Genomic DNA, 13,929 nt, shown 5'->3' on the forward strand with positions numbered 1-13,929 from the left:
AAATAAAAAAATAAATAAAAAAATACCCAAGAAAGACAAAAACACACAAAATTAAGCAAAAAATTGCTGTTTCAACAAGGATATGAACACAACAAAATATTCCGTAACAGGAATATGGTCAACAAACAAGAAAAACAAAGAAAAATGTACTAAGAGAACGAAAAAAAACCCACGAATGATGGCAACACAAATATTGAACCCAAAAAAATTCAGCACATCGGTTGAAACGAAAAAAAACACAACAAAATGAAAAGACTAAACAAACACAATAGTTTTCCAAAACAGAATAGAACGATAATAAAAAAAAACCACAAATGATAACGTAAAAATATTGAACCCAAAATAATTCAGCACAACAGTTGAAATGAGACAAAAACACGACAAAACGAAAAGACAAACGAACACAATAGTTTTACCAAAACAGAAACGAGCGACGTTTCGGGAACTGCTATCTTCTCCCGTCCTCAGGCAGAGACGCACATGGTACGGAAACACAGGTGCGACTGAAAATGAGGGTATTTATCAGAGAAAGGGCTACATCTTCCTCAGCCAATGGCAGACGAGCTGTCTCCCCATTGGCTGTGCACCATGGAGTTAAAGCAGATTGGTTATGGTAGGTTGAGTATTGGAATATTTTGTGGTGTTCATATCCTTGTTGAAACAGCAATTTTTTGCTTAATTTTATGTGTTTTTTGTCTTTTTTGGGTATTTTTATTTATTTCTTTATTTTTATTTTTTAGTTTTTCTTCAACAGAAAAAGGTTCTTAGCAATGGCGTATGTCCAAAAACTTACATCAAGTCGAACAATTTATTTGGTGATTGTCTGCAAAAAGACTGAAAATTGACTGCGCCTGTGTTGCTTTGTATACTTTGTGTGCCACTTGTGTTTACTCTTATTCATCCTGCTTGAAGGTATTCAAATTGGTCGAGGTACGTATATTTTTCCGCAAATAAGACAGCAATTTTCATTTCCGCATTTTAAAAACCAATTGTAACTTATTTGTTTGTAAATAATCAAGCCTAAAATTTGTCTGCATGATACCACTGAAAATGTAAGCCGCATGCATCTCTCTAAAAGTTCCACGGCTAGAAATGTTTTTGTAAACTTATGTAAAAGTCAAATTGATTTTAATTTTTTTTTTCTGGTTTAGGAATCTAAGTTTCGAGAAAATTTAAGTGATGAAGAAATTCTTCACCATATGCAAGCAAATTGATTGAAACTTAAAGAAAATTGTTTTGATGTTAACATTATTAAAAAATTAGCAGTCACTGTAATCATTTCTATAAGATTCTCACGTAAACTAAAAATTAAAATTTGTTATTTATGAAAATGTAAATCTGAGTAACATCAGTTTTCTCTCATGTTGAGGGGATTTTTTTAATGTGTGGTAGCAAGTGTATTAGTAATTAATTTTTTGTTTTATTTCATGGTTTAGCATTGAAGACACTTTTTTATGTTTGCATATTTCTGTTAATATTATTGTTAAATCATTAATAGTTTGGGTTCAGATGGTGTGTGTGCGGTGTGTCGTGTGGTGTATGTGTATGGATTTTTTTTCTGCCCACAAAACTTAATTTATGTCTATGGAGAAACAAAAATCACACATTTTTGTTTGTTTCTATATTGAGACTTAAGCTTGGTATATTGACACAAATATGTGATCATGATGCATAATGTTGAGATCAATGCATTGTGCCAGTTTTATTTAACCATTTCCTAGCTAACTAAATCATTTTACACATTGTAACAATGGTCCATACATGCAAAGATGATAAAACAGGGTAGCCTATGTGTAGGCTTGTTACCTTTAACACATCCCTGGTTCGATGCAAAAATACTCTACGTAGGTACATTGTTAAGTAGTGGAAGTGTCTTAATAAACCCCACTGGTAGTGTTTGCCAATTTTTCTCATCTGCTTAAATCTGGCAATTGAACCTTAACCTGAACCTTTACGGTGGGAGGCTGGTATATTAACGGTCTGGTTACCAAGTTATTTTATTTATTGAATATTCACATCACTTACAATTGGGAAAAATAAGGAAAAATGTACTTGAATGATATTAATGTTGTTTCAGCCTCAAAATCATTTATCTTCACAAGATGACATATTTATTGATGACGATGCTGCACTGGAGGGATCAGGTGCCGGCCATGAGGTGAAAGATGACTTAGAGTCCAGTGGATCTGGCTATGGGCCAGATGATGAGGATGCTGATGGGGGATCAGGTGACATAGTATTTAACAGTGAGTTTGATGCATGATCCGTTCTTTTTTTTTTAAATTTAGTTTTTGTCAAGTTATTCATTGTAGATTCTATAGAAATTTGCTAGGAATTGTTAGTTATTTTAAGTTTTCAGATCATTCAGATCATCAAATTATTATTTCTAGATGCTGTTGCAAACAACCACAGTTTCAATATTAATCTTTTTTTTAATGCTAGTGCCAGTGCTTTGCAACCATCAACATATGTGTAATTAAGTATTTAGGTAAGCATTGATGCAGCAGTAACTGTAAACATTGAAATCATGCTTTGTATATAGCTGGCATATTGTTACATAATTATTAGTGGAGTTGCCTTGCTTGTGGATTTTAGCAGCGTGATTAGTAGTGTGTACCAGAATTTTGGTTGATGCTGCAGTAGTACATTGTTCAACCCCCATTTAACTTAATGGTCTGATAGTTTCGAAAATATTCTATCTGGAATCCAGTATTGCTGCAGTAAATTTTAACTTAACCACTCGCATTCTCTCATGTTTCCTTCTAATCATGAAAACATTTGTTTGACGTTACCTTTTTGCTGCAATACTTATACCTACTAAACTCTTTTCATAGTCAACGTGCTTAAGCAGTTGCAATAAATTTTTGTTCACCGTGAATTTTTTAAATAAGTTTGTGGATATTATTCTATGGTGACACAAATTTAAAGAACACAAGTAGCATGCTTAAAATCACAAGTTTTTGCTATATAATTATTTCAGAAATTCACCAAAAGATTCTACACATTTTATATGAATAATCATATAAATTAATTTAAAAAATTTATTTTAAAGTAGTATACGATAAAAAAAAGGCATCAAGGTGGTGAACATCCTTTAGAAATTTAGTCTTGGAACCTTAGCAATTTTCCCTAGCCTCAGTGTAAAAGCATATTACCTTTTTAGTAAGTTCATGGTGGTTGATCCAGATAGTAGACATGTTTGTGACCTTCATAAAATTAATAATACAAACTGTCCTGTGTTTTTGTGTGAAACATTAAACAGTTAACATTAAACGTTCTGAGAAAACTGTTTAATTGAAGCTTGTTTTTTATTCTCAATTCGGCGCCTGGCTGCTTCGTCACAGTCACCAGAGGAATAAGACATCCATTGCAGACAATCCTTGTTGCAAATAACACAATGCTCCTTCAGTATATTTCACACTCTCACTGTGACTCATCCTTTCTTCTTGTTGATTACTCTCCATGTCATCTTCCGAGTCTCCTTCTTCCTCTGTCCCTCGACCTTTTACAGCAGCAACAATTTCATCTTCTCCTTTTAAACACCATGATTCAATCTCCGTTTGGTTTTTCCAACCGAGCACTGTAGACTGCCCAACATTAATTCTAACACTATTTTATTCACGTTATCACCTTTTCTACATTTTTTCAGCGCATATAATTTCAGTTCCATTGAAATCGACGCTTGCTTCCTTTTTTTCTCAGACATATTCTAATCCACTTGCCTATTAAAAATAAATTAATGTAATTAAATAAACAAACTAAATAAACTAATTAGTGTAGCATACTGAAATCGACTTTGAAACACAACCAATCGCGTTCACCTCCGATGCTAAACTGAGCAGGCACAAGGGAAAGTGAAAGGTTAGGGATGTGCGTGCGGCAGCAGTGATTAAACAATAGCGAGCTACCTGGGGAACAATAGGCGCCCAGGGCATTGACCTGAGACAGTCTTAAGGTGTGCACTAGATAGACTTTTCGCCCACCTCGGCTCGTTCCGCCATCCTTTAAGTAGAAATACCCGTAATCTAAACCACCGTTGACTGTCGAGTACACGGGCTGTTGAGTTGGTGAAGTTTTACTGTACTATATTTTCCACTTTTTTCATAAGTTTTCCTTGTAACAAAATTTTCTTCGCTTAAAAAATATCATTTTAATGTAAGGCCAAAAATGTAGCGTAAAACAAAGTGAAAATATAAAATAGTAGTTTCACTTGTAAATTAACCCATCCTGCTCTTTCAAAAATAAGAGGAATTAAGATTCAGATGTGATGCTACACACACCACAAGGAGTAACTTATTATATTTTTGCCTTTATTGATTGTTGCTGGGGTAAAAACAAAATATCCTTAGTTTAATGTATAGAAATACTTTGGTTACAAAATTTGTGTGTTGTGTTACAAATCTATGATTTAACACATGGGGTTTTTAGAAATGACAATTAACTCATGAAAAATAGCAGTATTTAGAACAGAACTTTAATCTTATTGTATTTCAGACTTCACTAATTTATTTTTAAAAGCCCTTAACTACCGTTAATGCTGATAAATCTTCATATATAATTTCATTGGAGTTGAAAGTTGAATGTAAGGCAGTAGAGTGGACTTCCTTTTAACCTGCCACCACAAGTAATGAGATGATGCGTGGACCTGTCACGACCTGTCTCGAGCCGCCAGCCTTTTCAGTTCAGTCTAGCTGCTGAATTAATGTTGTGTTGAATGGTTAAGACGGAGTCCACTGTATATTCAGTGGAGTGTCCGCATCCGTAATGTATGAAAAAATTTGGTATGATTTGTTACCATGCCCATGCTATTTTTTTATATTATTATCTTGAAAAGAGAAATGATAAATGTTTACACATACTAAAGAAAAAATACAAAGAAGTAAATACATTCAGGAGAAACAGTAAAAGATCAAAAAATATGCTTGCTACATTTGTAAAATAACAATAAATATAAGAAATGTTATTGGGTTACATGATAAAAAAAAAATTGAATTTACAAAGGTTTTGTGCTCAAGTGATGTCTTTCTTACCACCATGAAGCAACAAAAAAATTCCTCTTGCAAGTTGCAAGATGTCTTTGTTTTTAAATTTAATGTAGCTGTCTTAACAGTAAGCACATAAATCTCAAACTATTGGCACGAATAACGTGTTACATGAAACCCTAGAGCTTTTTGAATTGGTGTTAAATAAGTTAGAATATTTCCATACCAATAATTGTATTTTATGGGGTTGTATTTGGAGAACCTACAAAAATATTTTTTTTTTTACGTAATCAGAATATTTATATTATAAATAGTTGAATAATTTCTAGTGAAATTTCTTTGTTTTTACCACAGAACTATTTTGCATGTTTCATGTTTACCACCAATGTAACTTGCAGCATGAACGATAGCTAAAAACAGTAGTTGATTATATTATCTTCCATTAAAGTATAATACAAAATACACCATGCTTTCACTTAAGCTTTTATCTGTTACCGTCGACAAGTAAGCACTTTTTTCCTTGGGTGCACTTTGCATGCTGGGTGGGAAAGGTAAACACTAGTGAAATTTATGCCTCAATAGTTAATACTCGCACACCAGACCACTTTGCAAGCAGTTATGTGATTGATACGTCTTCTACTACACAAGTGTTACAGATAGACTAATATTTGTCTCATGCTTCTTGGTAAAATAAAGATTACTATTTGCAAAGTAAAATGAAATAAATACATATAAATGCGCTGGAACAAAAAGTGCTTTTGTCTAGCTGCTGCTAATGATAAGTCTACTGCATGGAAACTGACAGTAGTAGTAAATAACTGAATTGTTAATATTAATATTATTTAAATATGGAGTTAGTGATTTTCTGTATCAATAATCTTAAATTTACTTTAAAAATGCAAGTAATGCTGCACTGATAAATTTTTTTGTTGCAGCTCTGCCACCAAAGAAACCTGTTGCACCAGTGACAGAAGTAATAAAGGAAAGTGGAAGAATTGCAGATGTAAGTTTTTATTGATTTCATATTTAAACACAGTTAATAAAAAGGGAGATTTATTTTTATTATGTTTTTTATTAGATCTTATTATTTGTAACAAATCAAAAACTAAGATGACAATCTTTCCTTCCATATTCATAAATTTGAAAAAAATATTTCATCTTGTCTTGGTAGTGGGGTGTAAGTACTGCCAATTATTATTAAATTTGTTCTAACATTTTTACTGGTTGAATTAAAATAAGAGTTTGAAATGAAATTTGTTCTTCTCACATCGTAAATTTACAGGTCCTTAAACGAATTATCCGAATGACAAAGAACATTCACTCACTTTCCCAGATTGCTACTGAGTCCTGTGCCTTCACAAAATTATATCCTTAGTGACTTTGTCGTCTACATACAAAATAAATGTAAACTAACATCCTGGTGGACCAACAAATTACCCAGGCCTGCGCCGCACGTCTAGGGCCTGATTTCTCGTTAAGTCCAAAACTTGTATAAAAACGAAGGTTAAAACTTATGTGGCATGGCAGTGACACCCAGACGTGAAATTATCTGTCGTCAAGCACTCTGGAAATGTGTTTTGTGAGCCGCCGAACTGCGTAACCTGTTGGCACAGCACTCAAATGACTACCTGGTGAGGCTACACACTAACTGCATCCACCACACAGGGAAGAGGCAGGTGCGTAACCTCACTGACCAATCATAACACAACAGTATACAGATTTCCCTGCCCTCGCATGGACGCTTTTCTGCAGTAAAAAAAAAATACAAAATGCAAAGTCTTTTCTTATTGGCTGGCATAAAACTGTGATAATTTTACTATCTCCCTTGTGAGCGAACTTCTGCCAATTTCCCCATCGCAAGAATACATAGAAAATGCCAGAATGTCTTAGTAGCGGAGAAACAAATCTTTGTAAACTCAGCGCTCTCTTCCTTTCTTGTACCAATACTAATGTTCCAGAAACATACTTATAGCTTCTAAATAAATACAAATGTAATATCATATGCATATAAAACAATATTTATAAAGTGAATAAAATACTGAAAAATGTGTTTAGACAAATACTAACCTAGCAAACAATGTGAAAAACTGAAAATCATAAATGACTTTTCTGAATAAAATAATTAAATATACAAAACTATTATTCATGTCCATAAAATACCAATACTAAGTTAAGCTAGGTTGCCATTACTTTGAACCTTCATAATCGGCTGGTACACTGCATTACTAGAAAACATTCTGTCCTACAAATACTCTACAAAATTAGGGAGGGCAGTGACATGCAATGTCACATAGTTAACCCCTTGTAACCAGTTTTAATTATTTTAGTGCCATAGGCCTACTGCAAATATCTCTATGTATAAGCAGAAATAAGTTTCGCCTATCTCTAAAAAAAAACATCTTTGAACATAGTCAACATGGCACCATCCTACCCGAGCCAAATGCTATTTGTTTTTGTAAATGGGTTCTGAAGGGAACATTTGCTGCTCTTCCAGTTTGTGAAACGGGCAACTAGGCCTTGCTTTAACATAAACAAACCCTTTCTGCCCTCATTGCAGTCATTTACAAAGCCAAGCAAACATCTACAAAGCTCTTCTGTTGCAAGATGGTCACCATGCATACCTCCATTTATAAAATAGTCATTCTTTTACACCAAACACTGCATTTGGAAAATTAATTTTCTGTAAATATAAAGTATATAACTCCAAAGTGTCATGTTATGCAGTGGTAAAATTGGTTGGAAAGTAGATGGTAAACAAATTAAAATATTTTCTTTGGTTATTTTTTTAACATTCTCTTGCATAAAAAATTTGTTTAAGATTATATTTTTATTTGTGACAGGTAGAATACCAGTTTTCTTGAATCAACCCCTCGAATCCAAATCTAGGTTTCATGAGTCAGAAATTAAATAATGTATAAGAAATAAAAATTTTACCAAATATAAAATGCTTCATAGCACTTGTTAGTTGCTGATATAGTTACATTTTGCATTGGTAATTCCTAATGGTTTTACTGTATTTTAAAATTTGCTAACCTCTACCAACCAACCTATTTTACAATATCACAATATTATATTTTTACCTGACTTAACTATTTTTTAAATGAAAAACTTCTTGAAATATCACAATGCCATCTTGCAGAATGATTTGAAATCGTGCCAAAAAATAAAGAAAAAATAATTTCAAGGTTTTCCCTCCACTGAAACAAGGCTTTTCTTCAGAATTACTGAATGTTTTTACAAAATATAAACAATTTTAGGTTTCTGAAACTATCTCAAAAATATATACAAGATAATCTTCATAACTTTATTAAATTCAACAAAATATTAAAATAACTTACTGTTGAATCATTAAAACACATGGTAGGCACTAATTGAAGCATTACAAAAATTCTATTGTTTGGCATAAATAGAGCGAAACCTACACAATGTGTACATTTCTAGATATTTAAATAACTAAAGTAAATAGAAAATGGGGACAGGGCCAATTGTATGTTAAATGCATTGTAAAATATCTTCACATACCACTAACTATTTTTATCTTGTCCTATTCTATAAGATTGCTAAAATGTTAAGTGTAAACAAAGAAGATAGGTTAGTACCTAATTGATTTTCAATTTTGTTCGGACGTTTACTGGAAAAACTCATTTTCCTCCTTTTGAAAAATGACATTTTTGTGTGACATTAAGTAATGAAGGAAATGTGTGTGAAATTAGGTATAAATATAAAATGTGTTTTAGCTTTCCCTGTAAACAAAGCTGTTTTTTTCTTCTTTTTTCCCTCCTTCTTCCACTAAATAACCAAGGATATGAAGATACAAGACATGCAAACACAGCACAAAGAACAACTTATGTATCATGTTTGTGGCGTTCGTAAATCAAATTGATGGGCTCTGTAGTAAAAAATATGTTCAAGTTACAAAAAATACTTTGTTATTGAAGTTTGTTTCTTGTTTTAAAGATCTATTAGCTTCCGTGTGTCGTTTTCAGAAATAGCGTCGATCAACTCTCATTAACAGTTGTGTTCCACGCCAAACTTTTTTTTCCCCCCAAAAAACGGTTGAAAAATTTCTGGCAAAACTTTAAAAACAGCAGAATTTTGTCTTTTTGCCAATTCCAATTTCATGCTTCACTGTAGTTTTGGATACCTAAGTATGGCAACTAGGGATGGGTTGGTACCGGTTCTCGGTTCTCGGTTACCGGTTCCCAGTTCCTACGGTTCCCAGCATTTTAACCGGCACCGAGAACCGCAGCTAATATGTCGGTGCCGGTGCCGGTACCGGCAGTATAGCAAAACCCTTTACGAAAATAGTCCTTCACTACAACTTAACTGCAGCATGAAATGGTTCAACTCACGTCCAATTCACACATGAATTATTTTTTTGGACTTCTGTGGAATGATATTCATCTCTAACTATAAAATAAATTACACGTGAAAAATTAATATTCTCGTCACATCTGTAAACAAAGTATGTTTTACAATCAAAACATAACAGTTGAAGGTGCCATAGATGTGTGCAACTCTATAACGTGCTTCAGCCGAGAAGTGAGAATAGAAGACGCCATGTTTGTTTCAATTTGTTTTTAAAATAGGCAGTTAGTTGAGTCATTGACACGTAAGTATGGGTGACTGGTGTATAAAGAACAATTATAAGTGCAAATTCCACAGAATATTTGTTTAATAGAATTAATGATTTAAAATTTTCCGTAATAATTTTCTGCATTCTAAAATTTTATGCTTTTTGTGCAGTGCTTTGGAGTGTAAGTTCACTGCATCTGCAGCCATCTAGCAGAATGGCTAGTAACTTTCTCTTTAAGGCAAACAGGATTGCTTTGAAAGTGGTACGTCTTTGTTTTTAGTGTTAATAGCATTGACGAAGATCTCGCGGACACATGATTTTTTTTTTTTTTTTTTTTTAAGTTAGTAATGTGGTGTATGGATGTGTAGATGTATTTTACTATTGACTGGTCAAATGAAATGCTTGTTGACACTTGTAAAGTATAATTATTCTGGTCAAATACAGCAAATTGTGTAAGAAATGGCATCAGAAGTGTGGCAGTAATTTACTGTTGACTGTGCAAACAAACTTAATTCAATGTAGGCAATAATTTAGATGGACAATTTATTATTTTAATTCTTTGAAAGTTCACAATCATTGTATTTATTTCCATTAATGTAATATTTTCTTTTTATTCCTATGTTTTAAAGGAGGGTGTATGTAGATTTCTTGAGGTAAACACTAGATTAATATAGTAAATTATAGTTTTATTAAGTGTTCTCTATATTATTTCGAATTAATTTTTTATTAATACATATTACATTTGTAATAGGTTGGTGTGTTTACTGTAGCTTGAAAACTATACTAAACCTTTTAATTTGCTTTGATAGCCTCTTTAAGGACTGAAACAGTATGCCAATGCATTTCTTTGTAAGCATACAATAAAAAACATTGTGGACAGAACAATACAAATTATTATTTTCAGTGTTATAAACAGTAAATTGTTGAAGATGTAAGTCTGGATACAGCCTTTTTAGTGCTTTTTTTGTAGCCAAAACAATAAATAGTTTATTACTTGAAACACCTCATAAATAATGTGTGAATAATATTTATTTTATTGTTTAAGTCAGAACCGAGAACTGGGAAAAAACAGGAATTGACCCGTCACTAATGGCAACCTACACATTTATGTTCTTTTTGAACTAAGTTTTCTAGATTAGTACATGATTTGCATAAACTTTCTCCATCAAAGATTAGCTGCTTCTGGGAAATAAGGTGAAAAATGATAGACTTGAAAAGTTGTTAAGGTTAGCTGATTAAGAACACACTTTTTGGGAAATTAAATATGTTAACAGAGATTTTATATATAACTGTAACTTATATAATGAATTATTGGTGTTTGTGTTTAATTTGAACTAGAAAACTGTATTCACACAGTTCATATTCATTTTAAATTTTTATTTTTATCATTCATATTTTTAGACACACACATCAAATGTAGTTTTTAAAGGTGTAATAATATGATTTTAATGCTGCAACTGTTTTTATTTGAGGGAGTTGTAACTGTACATGTTGAATTTTTAGAATTTCATCTGTTTACTGAGTGAGGTTTACTGTACCTCTGCTCACTTGCTTTTTTTTTCCGTAGCATTTCCACAATTCCATAAGTTTTTTTTCACTACCTTTTAGGTTGGTAGTGCTCCATCGGAGAGTCCACGTAATATTGTTGGTTCTGGAGTAGAACCGGGTCGTGAAACTAATCATCATACAGAAGAGGACAGTGGTGATGGTAATCACCAAGAAAGTGGTGTTGTCGTGGGTCCTAAAACTGATGAAAGAGCAACGTCGTTTTTTGCTCAGCCAGGAATTTTGGCAGGTATGGTGTTAATTTTTACATATAGTTTCTCTTATATTTCTGTAGTATAAAATTAATTGGTTTAGCTGTTAATTCTTCTTTTTATATATATATATTTTTTTGGTATTTGAGAAATGAAGAGAGATCTACAATGTAATAGGTTTACCGTGTTTAATCGCTAATTCGTCTCTCATTTTTATTAGGTGAGATTAGCATTTTTGTTGAGGAAAGTTATTCATTAACAAAACCTTTTTCATGGAAAGTATGTTTGATTAAAAAGTATAGAATAAAAAAGCATGGGAAACAATTAAAATTAATAAGTCACTCTACAAACACATCTTTCGTTCAATTTTAAAAGAAAAATTAAAACTGTGACTTGAGCTGGAACTAACGCATAACTATCATCGTAGTACACACTAACAAAGTGCTGGCAATCAAATGTATTTTATTCGGCACAAGACAGTGTGTGCGCGTTGCATGCAATTGACGAGCTGTTCATATTCGATTATGTGTGCGCACTCTATACAGGCATCAATGTAACCAAATATGAACAATTTTGACTAGCGTTGGCTAAATTTTTATACGCGCTACACAGCGGTGATGAAGACGAACAGATGAAATGTCTTTAAAAAGAAAATTTGTACATCTGGCAACTTCATATTTCTGTTTATTAAACAAGTAAGATGTAATATCGGAATGAACAATAAATTTAAATTTCAAAATAGTGCATTTTATATGGGAAAAGAAGTTTATTGACAAAAATAATGTGTATCTTGTTGAAAATGGCGGGACCGAAACATTTGATCGTATTGGACGAGAAATTGTCTTGTGCTGGTACATCTTAGTTTTATTGCAATTGTGATTACTGTATTTTCCCATTTTAACTACCAAACTGCCTGACAGCAACTTGAAAACCAATTGCTGTTGCACGGTGCTTTATCATTTCATGTTTACTACCTACATACAGCACTCAGAATCTTAACAGCGGGACCAAAATCATTATGCAACTTTTAAGAGAATTTTTTTTTCTCAAATTTTGATGCCCTAAAATAACGGTGGACAATAATGCAATTAAAACACTGTAAATGTTGTAAAATTCAGATGTCACTTATTTTTATACATGTGAATCTATATTAAAAGTTACGTTCAGCAGAGGTTGTTAACTGCTTGGACAATAATTATAGGAGTGTTTTGCCTGGTTTGTGTCTTTGGCTCTTCTGGCTGAATTACTGACCAAATTGTTAGAGCTTTTAACATGCACAAAAACATGACTGATGCAAAGAAAATAATGAAAGGCAGAAAGTATGCATGGATTTACTTCAGGGTGGGAGTGCTCTGGATTTAGCTCAACCTTTTGTCATTTAATTATTTTATATTATTTAGCATATTATGATTTAAAGGTTATGGAAAAATCTTGAGTTATTAGGTGTGGTTTTAACTTCATATCAGAAACCATTATTGTCATGTATGTCCACAAACTGTTTGCAACACTAAACAAATTTTATTCCAGATAGGAGTATATTTTGTCAATGACAAAACAATAAAACTATAGTTTATAAAATTGTGTAGACACCAGTTTTCAAATACATCTGCAAAATAATTTGTCTGCAAAGTTGACCTGCAGAAAAAACTTGCCTGGCATTATTTTTTGTAAAATGTTGCATCTTTTTACTGAAAAAATTTAATTATGACCACTTGATATATACATATTGAAATCCATAGACTAAAATATGTGGGATTCCCGGAGAGGGAGAGGGGATAGTGTGGGGACGCACCGCAACGCCGAAATAGCGCAACGCCGAAATAGCGCAACGCCGAAATAGCGCAACGCCGAAATAGCGCAACGCCGAAATAGCGCAACGCCGAAATAGCGCAACGCCGAAATAGCGCAACGCCGAAATAGCGCAACGCCGAAATAGCGCAACGCCGAAATAGCGCAACGCCGAAATAGCGCAACGCCGAAATAGCGCAACGCCGAAATAACGCAACGCCGAAATAACGCAACGCCGAAATAACGCAACGCCGAAATAACGCAACGCCGAAATAACGCAACGCCGAAATAACGCAACGCCGAAATAACGCAACGCCGAAATAACGCAACGCCGAAATAACGCAACGCCGAAATAACGCAACGCCGAAATAACGCAACGCCGAAATAACGCAACGCCGAAATAACGCAACGCCGAAATAACGCAACGCCGAAATAACGCAACGCCGAAATAACGCAACGCCGAAATAACGCAACGCCGAAATAACGCAACGCCGAAATAACGCAACGCCGAAATAACGCAACGCCGAAATAACGCAACGCCGAAATAACGCAACGCCGAAATAACGCAACGCCGAAATAACGCAACGCCGAAATAACGCAACGCCGAAATAACGCAACGCCGAAATAACGCAACGCCGAAATAACGCAACGCCGAAATAACGCAACGCCGAAATAACGCAACGCCGAAATAACGCAACGCCGAAATAACGCAACGCCGAAATAACGCAACGCCGAAATAACGCAACGCCGAAATAACGCAACGCCGAAATAACGCAACGCCGAAATAACGCAACGCCGAAATAACGCAACGCCGAAATAACGCAAC

The 13,929-nt window shown here is 33.7% G+C and overlaps 1 protein-coding gene across 1 annotated transcript in view; it reads left to right on the forward strand.

The window, feature by feature from the left end:
• Positions 1-13,929, forward strand: part of LOC134529211 (syndecan) — a 72,402-nt gene that overhangs the window by 30,152 nt on the left and 28,321 nt on the right. Inside the window, exons 2-4 of the mRNA XM_063363078.1 lie at positions 2,078-2,246; positions 5,918-5,985; positions 11,167-11,353. Of these exons, the coding sequence (XP_063219148.1) occupies positions 2,078-2,246; positions 5,918-5,985; positions 11,167-11,353 (424 nt within the window). The remainder of the gene's footprint in view (positions 1-2,077; positions 2,247-5,917; positions 5,986-11,166; positions 11,354-13,929) is intronic.

This window comes from Bacillus rossius, chromosome 2 (genome assembly GCF_032445375.1).
Source record: "Bacillus rossius redtenbacheri isolate Brsri chromosome 2, Brsri_v3, whole genome shotgun sequence".
NCBI lineage: Eukaryota > Metazoa > Arthropoda > Insecta > Phasmatodea > Bacillidae > Bacillus > Bacillus rossius.